The sequence below is a fragment of the Sebastes fasciatus genome, chromosome 8 (assembly GCF_043250625.1).
Source record: "Sebastes fasciatus isolate fSebFas1 chromosome 8, fSebFas1.pri, whole genome shotgun sequence".
Classification (NCBI taxonomy): Eukaryota; Metazoa; Chordata; class Actinopteri; order Perciformes; family Sebastidae; genus Sebastes; species Sebastes fasciatus.
Window position 1 is genome coordinate 22339555 of NC_133802.1, and position 27393 is coordinate 22366947.

The window sequence follows — 27393 nt, forward strand, 5'->3', positions numbered from 1 at the left end:
GCGCACCACACCACACGCGCTCGGTGTTTTGCATAAAATGTGTATCAGTGGGGCAGCGCGCGCTCCACCGGCACATGCAGAGCGCACATGTTAGCGTGGCTTTACTGAACACATCCACCACGGTCGAATAAGCGCATCAAACTCCCCTCCGCTCCACATCCCCGCCAATGAAAACGCACAAAAGCGTGAAGGAGAGAGAGAGAGAAAGAGAGGGACTCCGCGAGATTACAAAGAGTGAGAGCCAAATCCCACACAAACACACACAACACAAGTTGGGCGAAGAGGAAAAGGCGGTCACATTTTCCTATTCACCTGCAAAAACGTGATTTGTATCAGTATGTCAAGGCTGACACCGTTCACGGATGTGCTGACTCTACTTTCTTGGAATTCTTGACAATCTTTTAATCTCCGCTCGTGCAACACATCACACACGCGCTCCAGCACAGGTATCTTTGAGAAGCCTGAACTCACCTCTTGTCAGAACAGAACTGAACACCGACAGGAGAACATCTCTCTGCAATTTACTGGGAGAGACAACTTTTACGCACACTTTACTGGAACATATTTCCACCACTTCTTCCATTCCTATTTTTTTGCGCTCCATGGAGCAGGTGTTTTTACGCAAAGCTGTTTTTTGACTTTCTCACCTGTCTCCAAAAAAGACTTTTGCTCCAGTTTAAGTGACATTCACGGATCTTCAAGTAAAAGTGATCGACATCAGCAGCAGAAATATGGATCACAGCCCCGGTGGTGGTAAGTTTAACTGTTTGACATTATAACCATTATAACTGCAATGTTGATTTATAGATATAAGAGTGATTAACGGGTCATTGTTTAGCGTTTTCATTCAGTTGCCAATGATTAATAGGTCAATTGGTCAACTTTTCTTGCTTTTAAATGTGCTTTATAAATAAATTTGGAATTTGGATTGGAATAGGAGACAACTATATAGCTGACTCAACTTAAACCTTTAATAGAACTTTAATTTAAATGTAAAAAAGTGGCATTTCCATATTATCTGACTGTGCAAAACACTTAGACGTTCAGTTTTTATTTATATGCATAATTGGCGAGTATGTGCAACCTGAGTTCTTACATGCATCAACATAGGTGCACGAAATACAATTTTTCATGCAGGTGTTCATTTTATTGGTTTATGAAGACTGGGCTCATGCACGAGTTTTTACTCTTTGGGCATTTAATCATCACATCAGCTTGTTCCTAAATTCAATAAAAAACGCAAAGTAAGACTTTAAGCAAACGCAGAGCCTGGGCTGAATGGTTGTAGGACTGAGGCTGGCCACTTCCTGTTTCTTTCCATGAAAACAAACTCACGTGGAGCTACAGTAGGCTATACTGGCTGTCAATGCAATCACAATCTTTCAGAGCCAGAACTTTAACTGCCCACACTAAAACACTTTATCATCTCACTGGGGGAAAAAAACATTGTTGTAAAGGGTGTGTTTGTTTCTACTATCAAGGCCATCTGAAGTGCCTGCAGTATAAAAAGTTGATAACCGCAGGACTTCCATCCATTAAGTGGCATTAAGGCAGTGCTTTCTCGAGGTCAGCCAAAGGTGCGAATGCTTTCCTCTCTCCTAATTGAAGGTGAATCATTTACAACAGAGACAGTCACGTTCCAGCACAGGTGATGGGTGCACCCTGTGTGCACAGTTACTGGAGTCAGAGGGCAGCAACACTAAACCCTCTCACCTAGTTATTATGACTTAGTGTTCATGTTGATAAAGTATAGGCCAGTGTTTGTTTAATGAGTAATCACAGATAATAGCTGTAGTATTAGTCAGCCAATAAAGATGAAGGCTGCATGCTGGGCTGCTCTGCTAGTATTTGATGTTTGGAAGGATGTTTGGCATCGTGGTGGGGCTTTTATTTGATTGTATTTTACAGTTTATATAATTGCTTATTTTCTATTTAAATGGCAGTGCATTTTCTTTTTCTTGCTCTCGCTGATCTAAATCTAAATGACCGCCTTGAACTGGTTTCCCTGACCTTTAATGTTTCAATAAGTTATTGGAATGCACATGACTTCATTTCACTCAGGAGGACGGCGTATACAAAGCTCATAAACATCATCATAACTTGGCAAAAAATATGGCTGCAGTGGTGAGCTGTAAGGCTCATAAAGTCTAGATCAAATGAGATTGTGTGTATATGTGTGTGTGTCTGTGTGTGTGTGTGTGTGTGTGTTTGTGGTGTGTGTGTTGACACAGAGCCCTCATTTCTCCTGCAGAGATGACTGGGTTGTGGGGTTGCAATGCAAATGCAGAATTCATCCAAACATCATTGTCATGATTCATTCATACAATTGCATTTCTTATATACCATATAACTACAAAATAGACCCAAATACATCATATGCCGACATGTACTGTCATAACGGTTGGTCTATTATGTATTCCTTCCCCTTATAGATGTAATTTATAGGGGAGTTATGAAACTTGTACATCCTTGTCCTCATGTAAAGGGGTCAGCTGTACTTCCATGTGGGAGTCAGCTGCAACAAGAAGCCTATTTAGTCTTTCATGACACAGATATTGACTTGCTCAGTTGCATTAGGCCTATAACTAGATTACATTTAGCTGTCAAATGATACAAATTAGGCCAAATTGAAATTCCCCACTGTCTGCATAACTTCCTGCACTGTATGTTCCCACTCAATACAGTATACCTCCTCTGACTCTCCCCTGGTGGATGTTTTCTGCAAAGCAATGGAAAACTGAATCCGTTCACCTATAAATATGATAAAGGGAGATTTTAAGAAAACAATATAAACTGTAGACCTATATTAAACATACTAATTCACCAGAATATATAGTGATTTGATATTAGAGAGGAATGTTATCATATTCATTTCCTCAATCCATGATTGTCAGAGCGCGCAGTGCCAGGCATAAAGCTATTTTTAGCCACAACAACCATAAAACCCAGCTTATAAGACTACTGATTTCAAGCTATACTTTGGTGTTTATAAATGATAACTAGGATATCCACTGTAATATATAGTTCCTGCATGAGCCAGAGTGTGCGATGCAGCATCAGTTTGGAGAGATACTGGAGGCGCGTACATATAATCTATCAAGTTCCTGATATTGACCTCACACAAGCCTGAGTTAATGAACTGCAAACACCCAAGTAGTGCTATAACAGATTGGCCAGGAGCACAACTCTTTATTGGCCATATAGCCTACATAGCATAATAAACTCTGCATTGCTCTTATAGGGAGCAAAGCCATATGCCATATTTATAAACTTTACTCCACAAGGGCAAACAAACACTATGGTCACCTTGGTGGAGGTTTTCTGCAAAGGAATGGACAACTGAACCATATTCTATAAATATGATAAAGGGAGATTTTAAGAAAACAATATAGACCTATATTAAACATACTAATTAACCAGAATATATAATGATTTGATATCAGAGAGGAATGTTATCATGTGCATTTCCTCACATGAAGTGATAGCCTATACTTGACACAGTGCTGCTGGTGCTGCTGCTGGTGCTGCTGCTGGTGCACAGTCAGACCACCACACTGCATAACATGCTGCTCTATTTAATTTGGCTCTTTAATTATAAGCCCCTGGCGGGCTGTTCTGTAGAAAGCTCTGGCTGCTGGCTGGAGCTCAGCTTCATGTCTTCCCACTGAACGCTACGTCAAAAAAGCCTCCTCACGTGGCTCCCCTCGCAGAGCCGCGTGCGACGCGTGAGATACCCGCGCCCTCCTCCCGCCTCCCCGTCGCTCCGCTCCCTCTCACGGACGCTCTCTGTGCTGACGCCGCCTGCGGTTATGATGGTGAGCTTGGTCAGTGGGTCAGCGATTCCATGCATGCGCGTTTTTCTCTCGTCACGTTTTGCCGCCACATGCGCCCTTTTTGCTTGTATTGAAAAGCCCCCACCCTCCCATCATCTCCCATTCAACACAACATCTCTCCTCTCATCCTCTCTCAAAACGATGCTGTAACAGAGAGAGTGGATTAGAAACACTGAGAGAGGATGCATCTCTGCACAATCCAAATGCAAAAAGATGTTTTTCAATCCATGACTGATAGACATAAATTTATACATATAACAAAAAACAAAACAAATAGTAAAACATAACAGGTAATGTCTTTAACGTGTCTGTAAAACACTGTTCCAGCTCTGCTTGGTATGGTAGGATTTTGGCATCTTAATAGAAAATGCCTTCAGTTGTTTGCTTCTTCTTAAAAACTAAATATTCTCTTCTTGCATTTGGCAAAAAAAAAACCCACAAAGGAACAAAATGCTGCTAAAAAAACAACAACCACAACTTAAGAGACGTAATGCAATAGTGCCAATGTTTTTGAACTTTTTAGCTATTACAATATCCAGACAGTCAAGCACGCAAACAGTGCCAGGCATGAAGCCATTTTAGCCACAACAACCATAAAACCTAGCTTATTAGACTACAGATTTCAAGCCTGAGTTAATGAACTGCAAACGCCCAAGTAGTGCTGTAACAGATTGGCCAGAAGCACAACTCTTTATTGGCCATATAGCCTACATAGCATAATTATCTCTGCATTGCTCTTATAGGAAGCAAACCATATGCCATATTTATAAACTTTACTCCACAAGGGCAAACAAACACTATGGTCACCTTCACTGTAAGCTATACCTGTGGCTGTCTCTCCATGTCCTGCATTATAAGGTGAACGAGTGAAAGTAAAGAGATAAAGGACACGAGCGGAACAGGGAGGAGAGGAGCTGCTGTGTTCAGTGCTCACTGCTCACGTTTCTCTCTGCCCTGCCTCCAGTCCCAGGAAAGATTAGTGTTTGCACGAGTAGGCTAAGCTTAACATGGGCGTTGAGGGAGGAATTTCATGCAGTTTGAAATAACTGAATACATGTAAAACAACAAGCTGCCAATGCAAAGAATAAAAACAGTAATGCTATTTTTATTCATATTATTTTAGATACTTAAATGCTCTGCAATATTTGCATTAAAAATATAGAAAATGGCAATATCATGCTATGTTTTCCCTCTGAGGACTGATAACATCTTATGTGGTATTTGACCATGGTAACCTTTTGACTGTGACACGTGTAGGTTTTATTGCATCCGTCCAACACTACTCGAAAGCAGCAGACTGTAAACCTGGATTGTTAATTGACAGAGTTTACAGCACACAGTGGCTCTGTAGGGGTCATTCATAAACACTTACTGTACATGTGAGTCTCCAGGTGGACATGCAATGTGTGTGGGTGGAGTGGGGGTGGGGCCATGACTGTCTTGCATGTACAGCACAGGAAGAGGTGAGGCTCAGGCCTGCAGTCTGCTTGCCCTGTCTCTGGCATGAGTCACCAAACGGCCAACACGTGCTGGGTGAGGGATTATCAAAATATTAGAAGGCTGAAACAAATACCTTCATGTGCAGCAACACAGGGTCAGACCTATACTGCACTTATGCATGATTTCCATATACAAGGCTGCATGAATTGGTTAAACCACTGCACCATGGCACAAATGTTGGACATGAAAGGAATGTTGGAAATGTCTCAGGTGCATGTCCAAGTCAATAATGAATAACCTTTTAAATTGGACCCATAATTGCTTAGGTTATTTTATATATATATTTCCCTTAATTTGCATAGAGTTTGTCATTCTGAACGTCTTTCTGCTGGACTCCACTGCACACTGAATTGTTAGTATGTCCATACAGTTGAAAGGCTTTTCCTTTTGCAAAAACGTGACTCACATTCTCCAACTGGTTGGGTAGCGCATGAACAGCAGTGGCAGCAGAGACTTGGTGCCACCAGCTTCCCAGTCAACGTGTGTTTGTAAACACAGATCTGACTTTGAGATTACTGCGTAGTTCAACACGAGACTGCGGATTTGGTTCCGGCAGCAGTAAACCGTGTCAGGAGTCCATGCATGTGAGGCGGTGGTCAGGTGTCGTGCTGTTTGCTGTGCGCGCTGGGCACGGTGCCAGGGGAGCGAGGCTATTATTGGAGAGGAGGAGGCAGCAGACCCTGCAGACACGTGAGGAGGCCGTGTCTCAGCTCATCCACAACGCATGACTGGAAGAGAGAGGGAGAGAGAGAGGGGGGGGGATGCGATGCGATGCGATATGGAAGCGAAACTTCAGAAACAACCACATCTGAACGACAAAAAAAAAACATTCCTGCGTATTTACGCAGTGCCAATATGAGTGCATAAATGACGCATTAGCATGACGCAGGAATTCTTTACAAAAAAGGTATTACTTTTCGTTTGCTGCTTCTACTGGAAGCCATGTATGCTTTGTTGCTGTGCTACCAGCAGTATTTTTAGCGCCCACTTTTCCGCTTGAGCGCAACATCACGCCTGTTGCACTCAGGATGAGGCAACGACGCAGCAAATTCTCAGAGCTGCTCGCTGCATGCTCAGAACTTGTGCAACATTACTTCACATCATCGCACCCAAAGATTCAGAAAAGATATGGATGGCCAACTTTAGTTCATGATGCAATTTATAATTCAACAGCCAACAATTACATGTATAGGCCTATGGCATACAAAATAATAATGCTACTTTTTGTCAATCTGAGTTTGAATTCATATTTGTAGAGCTGCAATGATTAATCGATTAGTTATCAACTATTAAATTAATCAGCAACTATTTTGATAATCGATTATTTTTTTAAGAATAAAAAAGTAAAAATTCTCTAACGTCCTCCGTTCTTTTCCTTGTCTGCAGGAGTTATCCTGTATGCGGGTTCCTCTGGCAGCTCCAGCTCCAGCTGCAGCCCCAGATCCGGCAGCCCCGGCAGCCCTTCCAGTGGCTACCAGACACAGTCACCTTCTATGCACTCCCAGCCCTCGTCTCCAGAGGAGGTTACCTTCACAGAGATTGGGGCGTTGAAACACAGGGCAGCTGGGTGCACCACCCCATCCTCCAAACTGATATTCCAGTTCCCAGAGGTCTACAATGCCCCTCCAGCAGCGGCAGCCACTCCACAGAACACCTATGCACATCCCATTGCAGGAAAGAGGCCCTACGGGTTCACGGGAACTTTCACAAGTAAGTGTTTTCCTCACTGTTGATAATGCATAAAGATTTGATAGAAGTTTTTTTGCAGCTTATCTAACTGTCTGTTTACCCTTCCTCAGAGACGGGTGGAATGGTCCTGCTCTGCAAAGTCTGTGGGGACATCGCATCCGGTTTCCACTATGGAGTGCATGCATGTGAGGGTTGCAAGGTAAGCCCCTGATCAGATCAGAAAAAAAATCATCTGGAGTGATGCAACAATGCGTTGCTTTTGGTGCACCAATTCACGTGATTTTTTTGTTTTTATTGTTTCAGGGTTTCTTCCGCCGCAGCATCCAGCAGAACATCAACTACAAGATGTGTGTGAAGAACGAGAGCTGTCTGATCATGCGCATGAACCGCAACCGGTGCCAGCACTGCCGCTTCAAGAAATGCCTCTCTGTCGGCATGTCAAGAGATGGTGAGACATCCTGACACATTTTTTAACAAGAGAGAGAGAGAGGGCCCTCGTGCAGGTCATATCACAGTGTTCTGATTAGCCAAAGCAGCCGGGAAATGGGCGGCCCCAAAAGAGGCACGGTACTGATATGTAGGTCTGTGTGAAAAATGTAATGCGGAAAGTCTTTTGAGGTCATGGTGCCAGTAGCTCAGTCACTCACTTTATCAGCAGACCTGCACCTGCGTTGCCCTTCTTCTGTGTCACTGCACTGCCAAAGACTACCATCTGGCCTCGTATCGCTCTCTCAAGTTTTTAAGTGTCTTTCTCATGCCCTTTGCAGCATCCTCCCACAATACTCTTTATGCTCTTGTTCAGCACAGCCCCTCCCCTCCATGTACCCACCATGTTCCCTCTTGCGTCTCCCTCTCAGACAATGATTTATGAGAAGAGGAGCCTTGAAATCCCCGAAGCTATCTATCATCTGGAAAACTGCAGCAAACACAGGAATTATTTTAGGAAATTGGAACAGGGTCAACTTGATTACCTTGTGTACACCCATAGAACATCTTACCGCAATTAATGCGGCAACAATTAAGCAAGGGATGCAGAAAACAGCCGTTGTGACGCACTTGATCAGACGTGATGCTCACATCACCTCGTTTAAGTTCTGATAGCTCAACATTGATTGATCACCTATCATCGCAGATGAAGAAAAAAACAGCTGGGCTGACCTAGAAAAACAATACAGAATTGGGCCTTTAGTGTACTCATACATACTCATGACCTACTTGGTGCAGTTTGCCTGCCTTCTTCCTCTCAGTAGGGTTTCTGCTTATCTCCACCCTCCAGTACCCCGCATTGTCTAATCTAGTAAACAGGTTGGTGTTATTTCTGCATGTGCTTGACACTTCTGGTGCACAGAGAAAATGGGGTGGCAAAATACGACTCGATATGAGATCAAACAGTTAGGTCGACCCTTTTAGAGGAGATTTTCGAAAGCGTTAAGGACCACAACCTAGAAACCCCTTTTTGGTCTGCCTCGATCCTTACGAAAACAGGAAAACCGCACGCAACTGCCTGCAGCCCACAATAAATAGTACACCCTGATGTCACACCAGGCAGCTGTGTGACTTCGGCTCTGCAATATAGGCCCATTAGTAAGTACGCCGTTAGCATAATGGCACACTTTTCTTCTTCTAACCAGAGCATCATTTTTAGAGCACCATGGCTCGCAAGTCCGCATTTGCCTCTTTTTAACCATGATGAAAGGGATTAGTCTCAAGCCACATTATTGGCCTCATCCTCATCAAAGGATCCTGCTGGCAATGAACAGATTACTGTATATTTGATAAACATAGCGAAGTCTACTGTACCTATTACTGCGGCTTTATGTTTTTATGTAAATTGCTTATGTTTAACATATAACAGTACAAATATTGCTGCTATACAAATTTTCTGCTACATGTTCAAAAAAAGATTCAGATACTTGCAAAAGTCTTTGAAGCTCAACTTTTCTGCCTTATCTAACTCACCTTGCATGCACGCACACTCTCTCACTTTCTATGCATCACTGTCTCTCACGTCAGTACTCTTCATGTTCCCATTACTGTCTTCGTGACTCATTTCAAGCCCACCTCTCTCATCCTTCTTCCTCTCACGATCTCAGTGCCGGTGACATCACGCTGACGTTGCCCCACTGCCCTACTTACAAGTGGAAGGAGGGAGCAGGAGAGGAAGGAGACAGAGGGGTGGATAGAGGAGAGGATGAGGCAGATGGTAGCAAGGAGTCTATAAATAGCCTCTCCAGCTGATGGTTACTGTGGGAAGGGGGATGGGGGAGAGGAAAGTTTCATCTCGCAACTTATCGTGATTCTCCTTGAAATCGTTCAACACTTTCGTTCGAGGTTTCGTGCTTTTGATGTGTGTGCATATAGAGGTGTAATAGGTAACTGTTTCACCATGCTTAGCTTTAATTTATAGCCAGCATATGTTACAGTAGCAGTCCTGTCTTTCCTAAGTGGCACCACTGTATAGGTAGGACGCACCTGCCTCTTGACCTATAAGAAATACATTTGTCTTGGGTGTCATTTGAGTGCTAAAAAACAAAACATGCCCAGAGTAAGTGTCCATGTTGTCACAATGACTGACATCTGTCCTCCCCTTTTGTGTCTCCCTTAGCTGTGCGTTTCGGCCGCATCCCCAAGAGAGAGAAGCAGCGACTTCTGGATGAGATGCAGAGCTACATGAACAGCCTCAATGAGTCGGCTGCCATGGACATGGACTCGCCGCCAGTGAGTGAAGCTCCCAGCAGCCCAGAAGATGGCGACTCAAAAGAGGCCATCGGGGCCATCTCCAGAGCCTACCATGACATCTTCACCAGCAGCAATAGCAACAACCACCACGAGAGAGCAGCTAAGACGGCTAATGTCACTACCACCACCACCAACAACAACAACAACACATCCCACACCTTTTCTCAGGATGCCAGCTTTACCCAAGTCTCCTCTCACCCCACCTCCGCCCAGAGATACCAGTCTTGCCCTGTTACGTCTGCCACTCGATGCCCAGTTGCCCCTAATGACAACCAATCTACATTCCACAATGTGGACAACAATCGCTACACTTACTCGGTGTCAACAAATCAGAATCATGGTCAGTTTAACAGTACGACCTCTCAAAGTGGCAGTTCTGCCAATCATAACAGTTTTCACAATGCAGGAAGTACCCAAAGTCAGTCCTCCTGCCCATGGAAGCAAGCTTCAGGAGCTAAAGTGCTGGTAAGTGCAGGAAGCTTACTGAATTAGATCAAGACTTTTTGTGATATATCTTGTCTGATCCAACAACTAATGATTCTTTCTATGTCTTTCCCTGAAGGCTTGTCCTCTGAATGCGTGGCCTGTATCAGGCGCAGATCGCTCGAGTCAGGAGATATGGGAATCCTTCTCGCAGTGCTTCACTCCTGCTGTCAAGGAAGTGGTGGAGTTTGCCAAGGGCATCCCAGGATTTCAAGAGCTTAGCCAACAAGACCAGGTCATGCTGCTCAAATCAGGCACCTTCCAGGTACATTTCAGATGATTTATTTAAAATATGTGTTCTTTGTGATTCCAAATGTATTGATGGTGTAAGTATTTGTCTCTAACTTGTCTTGTTTTTTTCTCTGTTTCGTGTGTGTTTAGGTTCTGATGGTGAGGTTCTGCACCTTGTTCAATGCCGAGGAGCGTACAGTAACTTTCCTGAATGGCCAAACTTACCCCTTGTCCACCCTGCGGGCCTTGGGCATGGGCTCTCTGCTGGATGCAATGTTTGACTTCAGTGAGAAGTTGGGCTCCCTGGGGCTGGAGCCTGATGAAATGGCCCTCTTTATGGCTGTGGTGCTGGTCTCTGCAGGTGAGAGACGCTTAATGAGAAGGAAAATATTGACAAAAGCTGCAGAGCAGTGACTTTATTAATGAACAAATAATCTAGTAACTGTGTCTGTCAACCACTCACACCAGCATCTCTCTGTGCTCCTCAGATCGTTCCGGCATCTTGGACATGCGGGCTGTGGAGCAGCTCCAGGAGGGTCTGATCCGGGCCCTGCGGTCCCTGATCACTCGCCGTCGCCCAGATGACTCCGCCCTCTTCCCCAAACTCCTCCTGCGCCTCCCAGACCTGCGCACCCTCAACAATCTGCACTCCGACAAACTTTTGGCCTTTCGCATCGACCCTTGAGCAGGCCGCTTCTTCACGGAGCACACAGAGACAGACTGTTTCACAAAAAATATACAGAACACAACAAACACACACAGATATTATCTTCCAAAGACAGGACTTTCTAGAAAACTGAAGAACGAAGAATTGCGCAGAATTGCGCAATCTGAGGACTGGTTTTCAAAAGGATGAATTAGGGCAGTAGAGAACATATTTTTTACTCACTATTGATCTTCATGCTATGTTTTGGGACAACATACAAGCTCATGTATGCACACAACACCTCTTGAGAGACATTGTTCCAGTGAAAACAAAAATATAAGTATCATGTAGATTTAGTATTACCCGTTTGGACGAATCATTTCTGCACACTTGCTCATTATATCCAGTGTACTTAAGAATAAAAGCCAGTTCACTTCTGTTTATTCCTTTAGCCGTACAGTATAAACAGGCCATCACAAAGACAGTTATTACGTAGGGACCATTAGTGATGATTGACGATGTCAGTCTGTGTTTAAGAGAAAGGGAACCTGTATATAATACATAGAGAAATCTGAAATATTAAGGTAATTGTGTATCACTGTTTCACAGACATACCATCTGCATTAGTACTGGAATGAGACCACTTATTTAATGTGTCACTTGTACACAATAGGATGCATTCTTTCTCTTACTATTTTTGACTAATCTTCCAGAAAAAAATGATTGGCACACCTTGGGTTTAAATATGCCAACTTTATAAGTCAATGGCATTTCATATTCACAAAAACATGTCTGCGTCTCTCTATATATATATGACAGCTGGACTGATGGAGACGCCTCATGCATGTTTGATTTTGTACTTCCTTTGTTTATTTTCGTTGCTGTAAATATTATGTTACCCTATTGTCCATGAATCAATGACTGAATTGATGTGATGGATCGGACAGATGAGTTCGGTGTAAAGAAGAATGTACTGAACTTCCTGTATAGGTGGGGGTTTGTCTGTGCCAAGGGGGCTTTGCACAGGAGAATATGTAGTAGGGATTCTCAGACGCACTTCCTGCTATCAGTTGATGTAACCAACCAGCATAATCCCTGAAATCACCAGCACTCACTCCACATGCAACCTTCCTATGCCCCCAATGTTTGTCATACAAACACAAAAGATATTTTTGGGTGAGAGATCTTATTTGATTGGTCTTCTCACTGTTTGCTTGTTTGATTATGGCTGATTGAGCACATCTTGTACATTTTGTAAATCTTTGTTCCTAAATAGAAATGATATAATGATATAAAGTTTGAAATATGTATAACTCTGATTGTGTCTCATTCTTTTGTGTCCAATGAGGCAAAATGCAGTAAAGAAGATTATTAAATAGATATTAAAGAGTTGACGAATAATTGAATAGTTGACAACTAAGGAATTAATCAATTTATTGTTGCAGCTCTAAAGAAGATGTAGTTAGGACCACTGGTAGAAAGTAAATAAGTATTTTGAGGTACTTACTGCTTTTATTCTGCTTTATACTTTACTCCACTACATTTTAAAGAGAAATATTGTACTTTTTACTCTTCTACATTTATTTGACAGCCATAGTTTCTACTAGTTACTTTGCAGATTAATATTTCACATTAAAAACACATGATCTTATAAAATATAATACATTGTTAAGATTAAATTAAACCACTGACCTCTTACATAAAAGCACTAAAGAGACATTTCCCCTCAAACTTAAAATTATTAAATATTTCACCAAAAAAAATATCAAAGATTAGAAAAAAGGGTCCAGAAAATAAATAGGTTACTAATTTGTGTAGCAGAGCTTTGATTTTTCTTCCTTCCTGTCCCATGAATCATCTCATGACCCCTCGGATTTATCTTGTAACCCTTTGGAGTGGCGCGACACCTAGGTTAGGAACCCCTGGCATTAACTACCTGTATTATAAATAAATAAGTTATTATACTTTCTGCACCTCAACACCAGCTACATCAGTAAAATGCTGCTTGCACAATGATGCATCAGTATTGAGATCTATTAATAACATAGTATATCCGTCACAGAGGACATTTTGCTGCAGAACAAGTAGGCTACTTTTACTTTAGTTGAATTTTGAATGTAGAACTTTTACTTGTAATGGATGAGTACTTCTTCCACCACTGGTTAGGACTGTATGGATCACAGAAATGAGTAGCCTGAAAATGCAACTAAAAGTGTGCATTCGCTCATCTGAATAAAGTTAGATGCACATTGTCATTATCTAACACAGCTTTATACCCTGTGTGTCAGGGTGTGTGCTCACTTTAAGAGGGGCGAATGCCTTCGTAGCTAAAAAAATCTAGGTCAGATAGTATACAGCAAGGTAGTTCATTATCATTAATATAGCATGTTGTAGGCCTACACATCTGTATCATAAAACATAAAAAACTACAGAATATTCCCAGGAACTATTTACTTCAAATAAAAAAATGATTAGTGAATGAATCATATCCCACCTTAAGAATATACTGACCCTCTGAGAAAGTTGGATGTCTGGAAACATCTTTCTCCTACCCCTGGAAATGTTTTATGACAGCCTACAGATGTGTAGGCCTACAACATGCTATAATGATAATGAACTACCTTGCTGTATACTGTCTGACCTAGATTTTTTAGCTACTAAGGCATTCACCCCTCTTAAAGTGAACACACATCCTAACACACAGGGTATATAAAGCTGTGTTAGATAAGGACAATGTGCCATTAACTTTATTCAGATGAACAAATGCACACTTTTAGTTGCATTTTCAGGCTACTCATTTTCTGAGATCCATACAGTCCTAACCAGTGGTGGAAGAAGTACTCATCCATTACAAGTAAAAGTTCTACATGCAAAACTCAACTAAAGTAAATATCGAAAGTAAAAGTAGCCTACTTGTTCTGCAGCAAAATGTCCTCTGTGGCGGATATATTATGTTATTATAAGATGTCAATACTGATGCATCATTGTGCAAGCAGCATTTTACTAATATAGCTGGTGTTGAGGTGCAGAAAGATAATGACAATGTGCATCTAACTTTATTCAGATGAGCAAATGCACAACTTTTAGTTGCATTTTCAGGCTACTCATTTCTGAGATCCATAGTCCTAACCAGTTGTGGAAGAAGTACTCATACCCTCTGAGAAAGTTGGATGTCTGGAAACATCTTTCTCCTACTCCTCCTAGTTCATTATCATTATAGCATGTTGTAGGCCTACATAAAAGGCATAAAACATGAAAAACTACAGAATATTTTTAGGAACTATTTACTTCAAATAACAAAATGATTAGTAAATGAATCCCATCCAACCTTAAGAGTATACTGACCCTCTGAGAAAGTTGCAACACATCTTTCTCCTATGACCTGGAAATCAAAGAGTAGAGTAATGATGCCACCTCGTGGTGAAATAATGCCTTCTGGACCCCGGAAGTGAATCGTTTGTTTGCTACTACTAGCATGTCATACACCATCACTTAGCCTAGTTATGTTTAATGTTATTATTTGTGTACGTTGTGTAACTAATATGGGACCGCTGTCAAACGCCACGGTAAGATATATCATATAGTTATCTTACAGTATAGTGGGGAAACATATGGTAGGATAGTGACGCATGTTTACAACAGGCTTTATCTTGACGTCGACAGCAGGTTAGCTTGTAGGCTAACGTTGGCTTGACAACAATAGCATGTAAGTACATTTCACCTTTATACCTGTCTAAGTAAACTACTGAATTGACACACTGTCATTTATGCAGATAACCTAACACTACTGCCACTAGCAAATGTCGTTTTTATAGTTAGTTAACTAAATTACTACTATTATATCTCTATTATTCTACTACTACTACTATTATATCTTTATTATTGTACTACTATTACTATTATATCTATTATTGTACTACTACTACTATTATATCTCTATTATTGTACTACTACTACTATTATATCTATTATTGTACTACTACTACTATTATATCTATTATTGTACTACTACTACTACTATTATATCTTTATTATTGTACTACTCCTACTACTACTATTATATCTCTATTATTGTACTACTACTACTATTATATATCTATTATTGTACTACTACTACTATTATATCTATTATTGTACTACTACTACTATTATATCTTTATTATTGTACTACTATTACTATTATATCTATTATTCTACTACTACTACTATTATATCTCTATTATTGTACTACTACTACTATTATATTTCTATTACTGTACCACTACTACTATTATATCTCTATTATTCTACTACTACTACTACTATTATATCTCTATTATTCTACTACTACTACTATTATATCTATTATTGTACTACTACTACTATTATATCTATTATTGTACTACTACTACTATTATATCTATTATTGTACTACTACTACTATTATAGCTCTATTATTGTACTACTATTACTATTATATCTATTATTCTACTACTACTACTATTATATCTTTATTATTGTACTACTATTACTATTATATCTATTATTCTACTACTACTACTATTATATCTATTATTGTACTACTACTACTATTATATCTTTATTATTGTACTACTATTACTATTATATCTATTATTCTACTACTACTACTATTATATCTCTATTATTGTACTACTACTACTATTATATTTCTATTACTGTACCACTACTACTATTATATCTCTATTATTCTACTACTACTACTACTATTATATCTCTATTATTCTACTACTACTACTATTATATCTATTATTGTACTACTACTACTATTATATCTATTATTGTACTACTACTACTATTATATCTATTATTGTACTACTACTACTATTATAGCTCTATTATTGTACTACTATTACTATTATATCTATTATTCTACTACTACTACTATTATATCTTTATTATTGTACTACTATTACTATTATATCTATTATTCTACTACTACTACTATTATATCTCTATTATTCTACTACTACTACTATTATATCTCTATTATTGACTATTATATCTTTATTATTGTACTACTCCTACTACTACTATTATATCTCTATTATTGTACTACTACTACTATTATATTTCTATTACTGTACCACTACTACTATTAAATCTCTATTATTCTACTACTACTACTACTATTATATCTCTATTATTGTACTACTACTACTATTATATCTTTATTATTGTACTACTACTACTATTATATCTCTATTATTGTTTTTATAATTTTTGTATACCTTTACCTCTCCTGTGTTTCACTCTGTTTGCTGATGTTGCTGCTTTGATACCTGAATTTCCCTCCGGGGATTAATAAAGGTTCATCTTATCTTATCTTAAACTAAAAGTTTATTAGCCAAGTTAGCTAATTACGAATTACTAATTACTAGCTAACTTAATCAGTGCTTTTCTGTCTGTCTTTACTTCCTGTTCACTTTGTCTCTCCAACAGGTGCTGAGAAATAGAAAGAAAGAAGAGAGTTGAAAACGCCCCAGGACCTCAGGTTTGACCTCAAGTTGGGTGCAGTTTATCCCACTATGTTGGTGACAGCATATCTTGCCATCATCGTCCTGCTTGCCCTGTGTGTTGGCCTGGAGCTCACAGCCCGCCGCCTCACCCCACCTCAGTCTACTCCCTCTGCTGTAGCCAACCCAGTCTTCCGTCGCTTCCAGAGTATATTCCTCAGAGCATACCTATTGGCTTTGTGGGCAGACTGGCTCCAGGGTCCTTACCTCTACAAACTGTACCGCCACTACAGTTTCCTGGAATCCCAAATAGCCATCTTATATGTGTGTGGCTTGGCCTCCTGTGTCCTGTTTGCTCCCATTTCAGGCTGGCTCCCTCAAGTCTTGGGCCGCAGACAGACATGTCTTCTCTTCTGCCTGTCCTACTCTGCTTGTTGTCTCACCAAGCTGTCCAGAGACTACTTTGTTTTGATTTTGGGCCGCATCCTGGGGGGTCTGTCCACATCCCTGCTCACCACCACATTTGAAGCCTGGTACGTGCACCGCCATGTAGACGTCCACGATTTCCCCAAGGAGTGGATCCCCAGTACCTTCACCAAAGCTGCTACCTGGAATCATGGGCTCGCTGTGGGAGCAGGGCTAGTGGCTAACTTGCTGGCTGAGTGGCTCCACCTGGGGCCAGTGGCGCCCTTTCTCCTGGCCGTCCCCTGCTTGGTGTGCTGTGCCTGGGTGGTGATAGTAGACTGGGGCAAGGAAGAGGCCGAAGCAGGTCCTGAAGGGGACAAACAAAAACTGCCTCTTGGTACCCCAAATGGAGGTGTGACCCGTTTGTCTGCAAGGGCCCGTTTCTCACGCAGCTGCCATGATGGGTTGCGCTGCCTGCTGTCAGACAAGAGAGTCATGCTCTTAGGTGGCGTGCAGGCTCTGTTTGAAAGTGTCCTCTACATTTTTGTTTTCCTGTGGACCCCGGTACTGGACCCTCATGGGCCTCCTTTGGGAATAGTGTTCTCTTGCCTTATGGCTGCCAGCATGGCCGGCTCCTTGCTCTACCGCCTCGCCACCTCCACACGCTACAGGCTACAGCCTGGCCATGTTCTCTGCCTGGCTGTGCTGATGGCCTTCTTCTCCCTGTTCATGCTGACCTTCTCCACTACCCCAGGCCAACCGAGACCTCATGAATCCTTCTTGGCCTTCCTGCTGCTGGAGTTGGCCTGTGGGCTCTACTTCCCTGCAGTCAGTTTTCTCCAGAGCAGGGTGATCCCAGAGGAGAAGCGGGCCAGTGTGATGGCCTGGTTCCGACTGCCTCTGCACCTGCTGGCCTGCCTAGGGCTGCTGGCGCTTCATGGGGAGATATCAGGAACAGGTGGAGGGGAGGAGGGCAGCGGCACCAGACACATGTTCGGAGGCTGTGCAGTTATGATGCTGGCAGCATTGATGGCTGTAGTCAGTCTGTTCACTCTGGGCAGAAACGACACAGACCTGAGACTGGAAGAAACCTCAGGGGAGGGAGAGATGTTCTGAGGAGATGGACCACATATTAATTTATGCTCGACTGGTTTCGAATGTAATGTGCCAGTTTTGTGTGACTGCAAGTAGAGAGCTTGTGTGTTCCACTGGAATAGTTTATATTTTGCCAAATGCATCAGTGAAGAAAATCAAAGTCCAAAGGGGGTGTTTTGTTAGATTCAAATTCAGTTGAAATTTATTTTTGTTTTTAAATATGTTACCTTGTTACTTCTTTGTTATTTTTTTGGGAGAGACTTTTACTGATCATGTCTATGAAGAAATGCTTTGGGAACATGGCCATATCAATCATATATCAAGTAAACTGTCCAAAACTCTTGTATCATTCCATAAACTATGCCAGATAAAATGTTATTGCCTCATTGTGTCCACCTATAGGGAGATTGGGTGATGTGTTTGACAGAATATAATTAATTTCCCATGTATCCCCATGAGGATCAGTAATAGTAGTTCCATCACAGGTTTAAAAACAGTCATGATGAAGAGAGTTTACAGAAAGCTCAATAAATATACAAAGAAATAAGATCATGACTCGCATGTAGAACAGTATCTGAATGTCAGTTCTTGCAGTACTTCTGTATGTTGTTGTTTTTCTCCAGCATCTGTGTATTTTTTATTGAAATGAGAAATCTACAGTTGGTCAGTTTTACTTTGAATGCTTTTTCTGCACCATAATTCAGGATATTTTCTCTGTATTGTGCTCTTTACACTTTTAAATAAAAGTGTACATAATGAATATTTATTTGTTTGATATAATCGGACGTTCTATTTTGTGCCATATTGATGAGTTATAATATTTATTCAGTTGCATCAGTTTGGGTTCCAAATAATCCAAAGTGGTGCAATATCAAATATTTAATTTACCTCATTTTTTCAAGGGAAATGTATTCCCATAAAGGCCGACCAAGTGGATTGTATATACTTTTGAATTTAACAAAACTTCTTAGCATTAAGTCTCATTCTGCATCAATTATTAATAAAATACAATAATATAAGATAAGATAAGATATTCCTTTATTAGTCCCGCAGTGGGGAAATTTGCAGTGTACAGCAGCAAAGGGGATAGTGCAAAAAACAAGATGCATCAGCTAACACAGTAAAAAAAAAAAAAAAGAGCTAAACGAAGTGTAACAAAATATGAACCATTTAAATAGAAGGAAGTATAAAAATAGGAGCAGTATATACAGCATTGACAATAAACAGACTATTAACAAAATTGCACAAGTGGAAAATGATATTTCACAGTGAGAATGAAATGAAATTCCACCTGAAAATATCAGGTTATTGTCAGTTTTTGGTGTGTAAGTGTTAGTGGTCTACTGGGAGCGGTGCTAGTTGTGGAGTCTGACAGCTGGAGGAAGTAAGTAAATATGGATAATAATGGCAATTCATTTTAAAATTACAGCTGTTCACCTTTACCGAAAAAAAACAACAGAATGTGTTTCAGGTACTTCAAATGCAAGAGGCTTCTTTAAATTCACTTAAAACATTTTTGAGCCAAGTTGTAAATCTCCCCCCTCAGTTTTTTTGCTGCAGACCCTATTTCCAGATTTCTCTGGACTTCTCTCCTTATGCAGGCATCCATCCTCCCCCATTTTTCCTGCTGCTGTGGTACAGTCCCAGCTTTTCTCTATGGTGCAGCTTCACCTGGATGCTGCTAGAACATCTCTGTGTGGGTGAGGGAGGGGTATCTGCACGAGTCTGAACTGCGTAGTTTTGGGGGATTACATCACTATATCGTCAGAGGGTATCCAGTCTGAGCAGCCCAAAAGAGCACTATCCATCTGAGGTCCTTTTCTCACAGCTGTCAGTCCTCTATAGATTTACACTCTGCAAGAACTACATTATCAAGAAAGGAGACACCAGAGCCCCATTGACTGGTTGGCAGACATAACAAGACGACCTATACTGCAGGACGACAGACGGGCATCATGACAAAGGGCAAGGTAGGAGTTTGCTTTAATGTCATTCAGTTAATATTATATAACAGTTCTGTAATTGGGTCATCTGTATGGGGCCTAGATTATTACACAACAGTCTACTCCATCTCTTTTAGTCTCTCTATTGTGAAATGCAGGCTATTCAGCTGTGAATACCACCAGATGTAATGCATGATACGCTTTTACAGTAACCTATAACCTATCAATGGTGTCTTAATCCTGTTGTCATTTTATGCTGATTTGAGATGTTTTGTGGTGTTTAATGCTACTCTATGCAGTTAGAGTGTTACCTGAGTTTATGTGAATGAAATGCGTCACAGGCTGTTTCACCATCGTGCGTCACCATGACAACCCGTTTCTTTCTAGCTCTAGTAGGCTAACGCTAATGTCTCCTATAGTCCCAGTTTGTGCCTCTCATAATAATGTTATATGTTCACATAATGTTTAGTGTTTTTATACGACCTTCTGGATTTTTCAAACATCGTCTGTTAATTATCTTTTAGCCTTAACTCTGTGACCCTGTGATGTATGCTAATAACCTACATGAGTCACAAGTCTAGGCTATCTGTAGCCTGACTACTGTAGCCTATATATCAATAGGATATGTGTCAACCTATCAATCAAAACTATTATGTAACAGTCTATAATACACTTTTTCAAACTTGACAACATAAATGTTCTAAATGGGTTCCTTTGTTTGTATTTCCTGTTACAATATTTGTTATTTCCCATATTATAAAAAAGTGACATTTTTTTTATTTATTATAAAGTAGGCTTAAGTCCTATATAAATACTGTGAAAGTATCGAAACACTCAATCCACAGGGAAATACACACAGCCCGTATTCAGAAACTCTGCATTTGAAACAAGCTGTCAGGATTTCTGCCCATTCGTGATGTCACGAATATACAATATTTAGACCCTTGACACAATGTTAAACGTAAACATTCTAAATGTGTCCCAGTTTATTTCCTGGTTTCAGTGAATGTGAATGTCATCAGCTGACAGGAAGTACGCATCAACCCAAGCTGTTGCCTAGCAACGCAATTCTGTTGCAATTCTGTTGCAATTCTGTCAAAATGCACTAAAACGGAGAGTTTCAGACAGACGGTGATTACAGGCATATTCAGACTGACAGTGTGAGGAAAATAAAGTTTTTTTTGAACATTACAGCATGTAAACATGTTCTAGTAGAAACACAAAATACAAGTATGGACCTGAAAATGAGCATATTATGGGACCTTTAAATATCAGTTGAAGTGTAGCCTAAGCACTGAAAGAAGTTGAACTTTCAAGATAGAGAAGCTCCGGCAATATTCAAGATTCAAGATTCAAGAGTTTTAATATGACTCACTTGTAGACCTAATTATCCTGAATAGTATGTATGCATTATACATTGTGATTCTTTGCACCACATATGTTTACCTTTTTTTTTTTCAAGGAGAGTGTAGGCCTATGTGTTGTATCACACTAGTTAGTTTACTAACTCCTACTCCTACTCCTAGCCTACCTAAAGCAAATGCAACACTGGTAATATCTGAAACATTTTACAGTTTTTAAAGTTCTTCTCCCCCCCCCCCATCAAATATTGATTCACACTCACCTAAAATGTGTCATCTTTTGTGCTACTGTGTCAGCTTGCACTTGCTACCAAGACCACCAATGGATCCACCAGTGGAGAGGCCTTAGTTTCACCAGCTCCTCCCAGCTATGAGGAAGCCACTGCGGGTATGACCACACCTTATCCTCCTATATTTCATCATAAAGTTAGTGTGTCATTATTTTTAACAAATAATGTTTATCATGTTTTGGGATAGTGTGGTAGTGATGGGATTGCAGTGGTATATATGTTGGCTGTTATGCATTGTACATCTTCACCACCAAAAAGTCTTAAATAAATGTGTTGTGTATAGGCACCAGTGCTCCTTGCTACAACGATGTTGAGATGCTCACAGAGTTCACCTGGGATGATCGCAACATCAGGAGGGTCTTCATCCGTAAGGTATCAAAAGCTTCATCAGCACAATAATGCTAATAAATATCAGCTCTGTTGTGAATACTATGTATCACTTATAATTTACCTCAAAAGAACATTGTTAAAGGCCTGACTAGCAACTGTGCAATATGTTTTCATTCTATGTTGCTTTCCTTTAGGTGTACGCCATCTTGATGATCCAGCTTTTGGTGACTCTCGCGATTGTGTCTCTTTTCACATTCTGGTGAGTGTACAATCTTTTTTTAAAATTTTTTTTTTTATCCCACAATATTGAATAAGTAATTCTGTGTAGTGATCTTACTTGAAACTGTGTTACTTTCAGTGATCCAGTGAAGGACTACATTCAAAGCAACCCTGGGTGGTACTGGGCCTCTTAGTAAGTAACAGGTTGAGTCGGTCTCAAGTCAGTAATGCACAGTAATACTCTGTACACTTTTACATATCTAACAACATTTCTGTTGTTTCACAGCGCTGTATTCTTTGTCACATATCTGACCCTATCTTGCTGCTCCGCTCCAAGGTAAGTTAAAAGTTCTCAAAATTAAATTATCATCAAAAAAACAAACCTGTGTAAATCACCTTCAGGGTTGAAACTCCAAATTTTTACTCACTCCTACAGGAGACAGTTTCCATGGAATCTGATTCTGCTTGGCATCTTTGTAAGTATGGTTTTAATATATGTGTAATAAATGTGTAGACTTAATTTTGTGTTCTTTATTAGCAGTAACATTCATAGATTAATAATATTTGTCAATGTGTAACTTTCACTCCATAAATGATTGCAAGTTGAAAATGACCTAAAACAAATGTATGAATATATTTGACAAAAGTTAATGCTCTCCTGCAGTCATGACATTTTCCCATGACTATCATATATCCCTTTACAGACCCTCTCACTCTCCTACATGACAGGGATGTTGTCCAGGTACACGTTTTTTTGTTTGCTCACAGTTTTATGTGACTGTTTTGTGGATTGTGTCTTTCTGCTTTCCTTACCGAGAATGATTGCATCCATATAATTAGGCAGCAATGTATTTTCTTTACAGTATGTGAGGTTGTGTGCGTAGCCATTGATGTAGGCATGTATAAAACTGTGTTGCTTATTTTGTTTTGAAATTCTTGAAACATTTTCAGTAAATTTTGTTTGCATGTTTCATGTTTGAATAGCTTCTATAATACTAAGTCAGTGGTGATGTGTCTGGGCATCACAGCAGCAGTCTGTCTCCTGGTCACAATCTTCAGCTTCCAAACTAAGGTGAGAAAAAATACATTTTCCTCTACTGTGCTTTACATATTATCTGATAAACTGAATGGATGATTGAGAGTGAAAATCATGCAGTTGGATTAACGGTTTGATTTCATGCACTTTTTCCATCCAGTTCGATGTGACGTCATACCAAGGCGTGCTCTTTGTCTTCTGCATGGTCATGTTCGTCTCTGGACTGGTGCTGGCACTCGTCCTTCCTTTTCAATATGTACGTATAAGCAATACACCAGTTGTGTGCCATGTAAGACTGAAATGTGGAGGATTATGTCAATTTAAAGTCTGACAAATATTTGACATGAGACGAATGCAAACTCAACTCTAAATTGAGATCATATTTAAGAATTGTACCATCATATGCATTCAGATGTTACATAATGGACCTTTCATGTGGTGATCTAAACCACCGGTTTCCAACCTGGGGGCCCAACACCCACTAGGGGTCACCATAGCTTCACGTGGGGTCACGAGGCCCTCTTTATTTTAAGTGGTTTAAAAGATACAGTTGGCTGATATGTCAGCATTTCATTAATTTCTTTGAAGAGAATTAGCAAATTTAATTATTTTTAAAGTTTGGATTATTATTTAAGATATAAACAGAATAAAGGCATGGTGAAGACTTGAACACAAGTTATATTCACAGAGCCTTCCCGCTCTGTTAAACAGCCTCGTCCTGCATTAGAAAAGTACGCAGTTAAAACAAACAAAGAGCTGATAGAACAATAGCCAAGCATCCAGGAGAAGAAAACACAACATTTTTCAAAAAAGAAGACTATTAAGAATGTATGATTGTCAAAAATTTTAAAAATACATAATACAGACAGAGAATTGTATTAAAAGTTAAAAAAAATAGCATGAAATCTCATCTCTGATGCAATATTCACCAGAAATAATCTGCTCAAAATCCAACAAAATTGTTCGCATTACACAAACTTCCTGCAGTTATTGCATTCACTATTCATATTATCAGTTGTTCTGTACTCTTACTGTTATGCATTGAATATAATATAAAATATCCACAAAATATGTCACTTGGTCAGGGGGTTATAAGTTTACTAAATGATAGGAAAGCGGTCCCTTAAGGAAAAAGGTTGGGAACCACTCATCTAAACACTAGCATCGCATCTAATCAAGTCATTTTGGCCATTTAGGTTCCCTGGTTGGATGCCACCTACGCTGCCTTGGGAGCCATACTGTTTACCATGGTAAGAATACTGTTATCACTGATAGTCAACATGTATGACCATTTCTACCAGAATCACAAATAAACAAAAAGATGTCTTACTTGCTGTTTAAATTTCTGTTGCAGTTTTTGGCATTTGACACCCAGCTCCTCATGGGGAACAAGCGCTACACCATGAGTCCAGAAGAATACGTTTTCGCCACTCTCAACATCTACCTGGATATTATCTACATCTTCTCCTTCTTCCTCCAAATCTTTGGAACAAAACAAGAGTAAACCATCACCTCACCTTTCTTACCTACAGACAAGGGATGGAAATTTAGGCAGACATGATAAGAGCAATTTTTGGTGATTGTGATGACAATGCTTCCACCTGTAACAGCGTTATTTTTGCCTGATACTGATAAGGCCACAAACACTTTGTGAATCTATTGTACAGCTATACATGTACATAGATGTATGTCCAAAACGTCTACAACCTTTCCCTCCTCTCCAGCATGTTGTGAACCCACACCACATTATGGGGTTAGCTTACTATAGGTTTACCAGCAAGAAAACAATCATTGATCTTCCTCCATTTAAGATAAAACATACTGAGTGTTCATCTGAAGCTGTATGGGTGTTTTTATGTCCATGCCTGCCTAGATATCACAAACAAACAATAGATGTCAGTGCTCTTTAAGAGGTATGTGATCTATAATCCATTATGCATGACTCTTAAAAAGCCCCATATGCCAAGTGTAGACATCCTATCATTGGGCTATTGCTGTGGGTGTTGATTTACTGACAGAAAGCACAAATTGAACTTAAAAAAATATACTTTCCCTGTGTTTTCAAGCATATTCAATGTTGTCTCAATACTGTGAATTACAAGAAACCCCTTTACTGTTTTTGGGGGGTAGGTGACATGTTTTTTGGGGGGGGGCTTTTGAATGACAATCTAGAAGTGTTATTTATTAGATTTGGGATGTTGTTTCTCATCTATGACTTGATTTGTTACTCATATTTATTGTGTATACTGTATGGTTTATGTGTTGGTTTTATTCCATTTAACTCTGAGGCTGTCATTCATTGCACTCACATTGTTGTATTGTTTATTGTTAGTATGTAATTTGTCCAACGTGTGTTTGAACCTGAAATGGTTTGAAAAACAACATGAAAGACATTTAGTTTGGACAAACCTTGATTATTGGCATTATAGGTTTTGGTCTTAATATTATTTAAACTTTTTGTGACGTGGTTTACATATGATAATTGAATATAAACATGACTGTGCCATACATGCATGAATTTACTGTAACTTTTGATAAGGCCTGTATTTGTGGAAGGGCTTAAATGCTATATTTCATGACATTTGAAGTTTATTTTTTTATGACAGAGTGATATATTTCAGAAAGTGTGTGGTATAAAATGGTGAGTTTGAACCTTGAAATGAATCCTTAAGTTGTCTAAAGTGGCCTTGGACTACCTTTATTTGATGATATTGATGCGGTATATTGTTTGTAGAGCATCCTGCATTTCACCGAAGCATTGGTGTTACTGTATTGATTTATTAAAGGGTGAATGTGTATGAATGGACTCACTGGGTCTCTCTAATAATAGGCTTTAATGCTTCACATTACCTTTATTTTTAGTCTGTTTTACTCATGAAACTCAATTCAAGAAATTATTTTAGTCCTTTTCATAAGACTGAAGGGAGCTTAATTTCAGATTTATATTTTCAGCTTAAACATCTCAATGTTGTGGAGGTGTCTGGTGTCTAATTATTTCAGCTATATATAAACGTGTCCCTCTATGTTTATTTTGGAGCCATAGTTCTATTTTTTAAGTATTTCCCTGAAACTAGTGGTCATTTTAATGTTTAGCTCAGTAGGTAGGTGTATTGATTTGTGAACACATAATTGCACACAATTGATTGGTCCACGCAATTAATCAGGGTAGATAATGGAAGGCCTATTTGAGGACGTAAAGGTCATGTAGTGCTGCTTGGGCAGGTAATAGCCGTTGTTCTGTATTTTGATGCATGGGTGGCGTAATAATTCCCCATACAGAAGTGAACTGATGATCTTCCTGGGCCTCCTCACTCATTCCCCAATATGCAGCCTATGACACTAAGTCATGTCATACCTAGTGTACCTATACCATATACTACTCTGTTTTGTATTTTATAACTTTCATTGTGATAACACTTTATAATAAGCATATAATCATATACTTAAGTAATGTTTAACTAATGCATGACTCATAATGATTTAATGCATGAATGAATGCAGGATGTATCATGAACTGTGCTACACTCCACTAGTTTCAACCACAACACAAATACTTAATACAAAATACCTTTATGACTATTTAATTCTCATATAGGAATCAAATCTTGAAATAAACTTAAAGAGGAAACCATCTAATAAGTTCATATATCAATTAATGTATGATGTAACTGTCAATTAACATTCCTTAACTAATGATATATTTAGTGTGAACTACATAAAGTCATATCGACTTCATCATTTGTCAATAGTGAGTGACAGGAATTCATATATACAGAAGAGTGTAAGTATACTTGGCTTATACTGACAAGTAGCCTATACAGAAAAGTCTAAGTATACAGAAAAGTCTATGGTTAGGCCTACTTGGCTCATGCTGACATGTATACAGAAAAGTCTAAGCATACTTGGCTTGTACTGACAAGTATACAGAAAAGTCTAAGTGTACTTAGCTCATACTGACAAGTAGCCTATACAGAAAAGTCTATGGTTAGGCCTACTTGGCTCATACTGACAAGTATACAGAAAAGTCTAAGTGTACTTGGCTCATACTGACAAGTATACAGAAAAGTCTAAGTATACTTAGCTCATACTGACAAGTAGCCTATACAGAAAAGTCTAAGT

General features: G+C 39.7%; 4 protein-coding genes across 8 annotated transcripts in view; 3 read left to right on the forward strand and 1 right to left on the reverse strand.

The window, feature by feature from the left end:
- rbms2b (RNA binding motif, single stranded interacting protein 2b) overlaps positions 1-27393 on the reverse strand; it is a 212966-nt gene that overhangs the window by 149506 nt on the left and 36067 nt on the right. The window lies entirely within an intron of this gene.
- nr1d4a (nuclear receptor subfamily 1, group D, member 4a) lies at positions 56-12437 on the forward strand. 4 transcript variants are annotated; one of them, XR_012594971.1, is made up of 9 exons: positions 56-753; positions 6720-7043; positions 7133-7221; positions 7326-7470; positions 9628-10226; positions 10324-10509; positions 10626-10836; positions 10964-11267; positions 11304-12437. XR_012594971.1 is itself a non-coding variant. In XM_074644324.1 (9 exons), the coding sequence occupies exons 2-9, from the start codon at positions 732-734 to the stop codon at positions 11158-11160; spliced, it is 1773 nt and encodes a 590-aa protein (XP_074500425.1). In that variant the 5' UTR covers positions 56-234; positions 676-731; the 3' UTR covers positions 11161-12437. The 4 variants fall into 4 exon arrangements, 3 of the variants coding, with proteins under 3 accessions (XP_074500425.1, XP_074500424.1, XP_074500426.1); XM_074644324.1 differs by having other exon boundaries at positions 56-234; positions 676-753; positions 10964-12437; XM_074644323.1 differs by having other exon boundaries at positions 10964-12437.
- mfsd5 (major facilitator superfamily domain containing 5) lies at positions 14564-18858 on the forward strand. Of its 2 annotated transcripts, none has more exons than XM_074644305.1 (2): positions 14564-14687; positions 16582-18858. In XM_074644305.1, the coding sequence occupies exon 2, from the start codon at positions 16668-16670 to the stop codon at positions 18114-18116; it is 1449 nt and encodes a 482-aa protein (XP_074500406.1). In that variant the 5' UTR covers positions 14564-14687; positions 16582-16667; the 3' UTR covers positions 18117-18858. The 2 variants fall into 2 exon arrangements, with proteins under 2 accessions (XP_074500406.1, XP_074500405.1); XM_074644304.1 differs by having other exon boundaries at positions 14566-14827.
- On the forward strand, positions 19873-26076 carry LOC141772858 (protein lifeguard 2-like). The gene is made up of 12 exons (XM_074644306.1): positions 19873-20065; positions 21697-21787; positions 21973-22061; positions 22214-22278; positions 22378-22431; positions 22525-22575; positions 22675-22714; positions 22943-22980; positions 23223-23310; positions 23435-23530; positions 24471-24524; positions 24629-26076. The coding sequence occupies exons 1-12, from the start codon at positions 20051-20053 to the stop codon at positions 24776-24778; spliced, it is 831 nt and encodes a 276-aa protein (XP_074500407.1). The 5' UTR covers positions 19873-20050; the 3' UTR covers positions 24779-26076.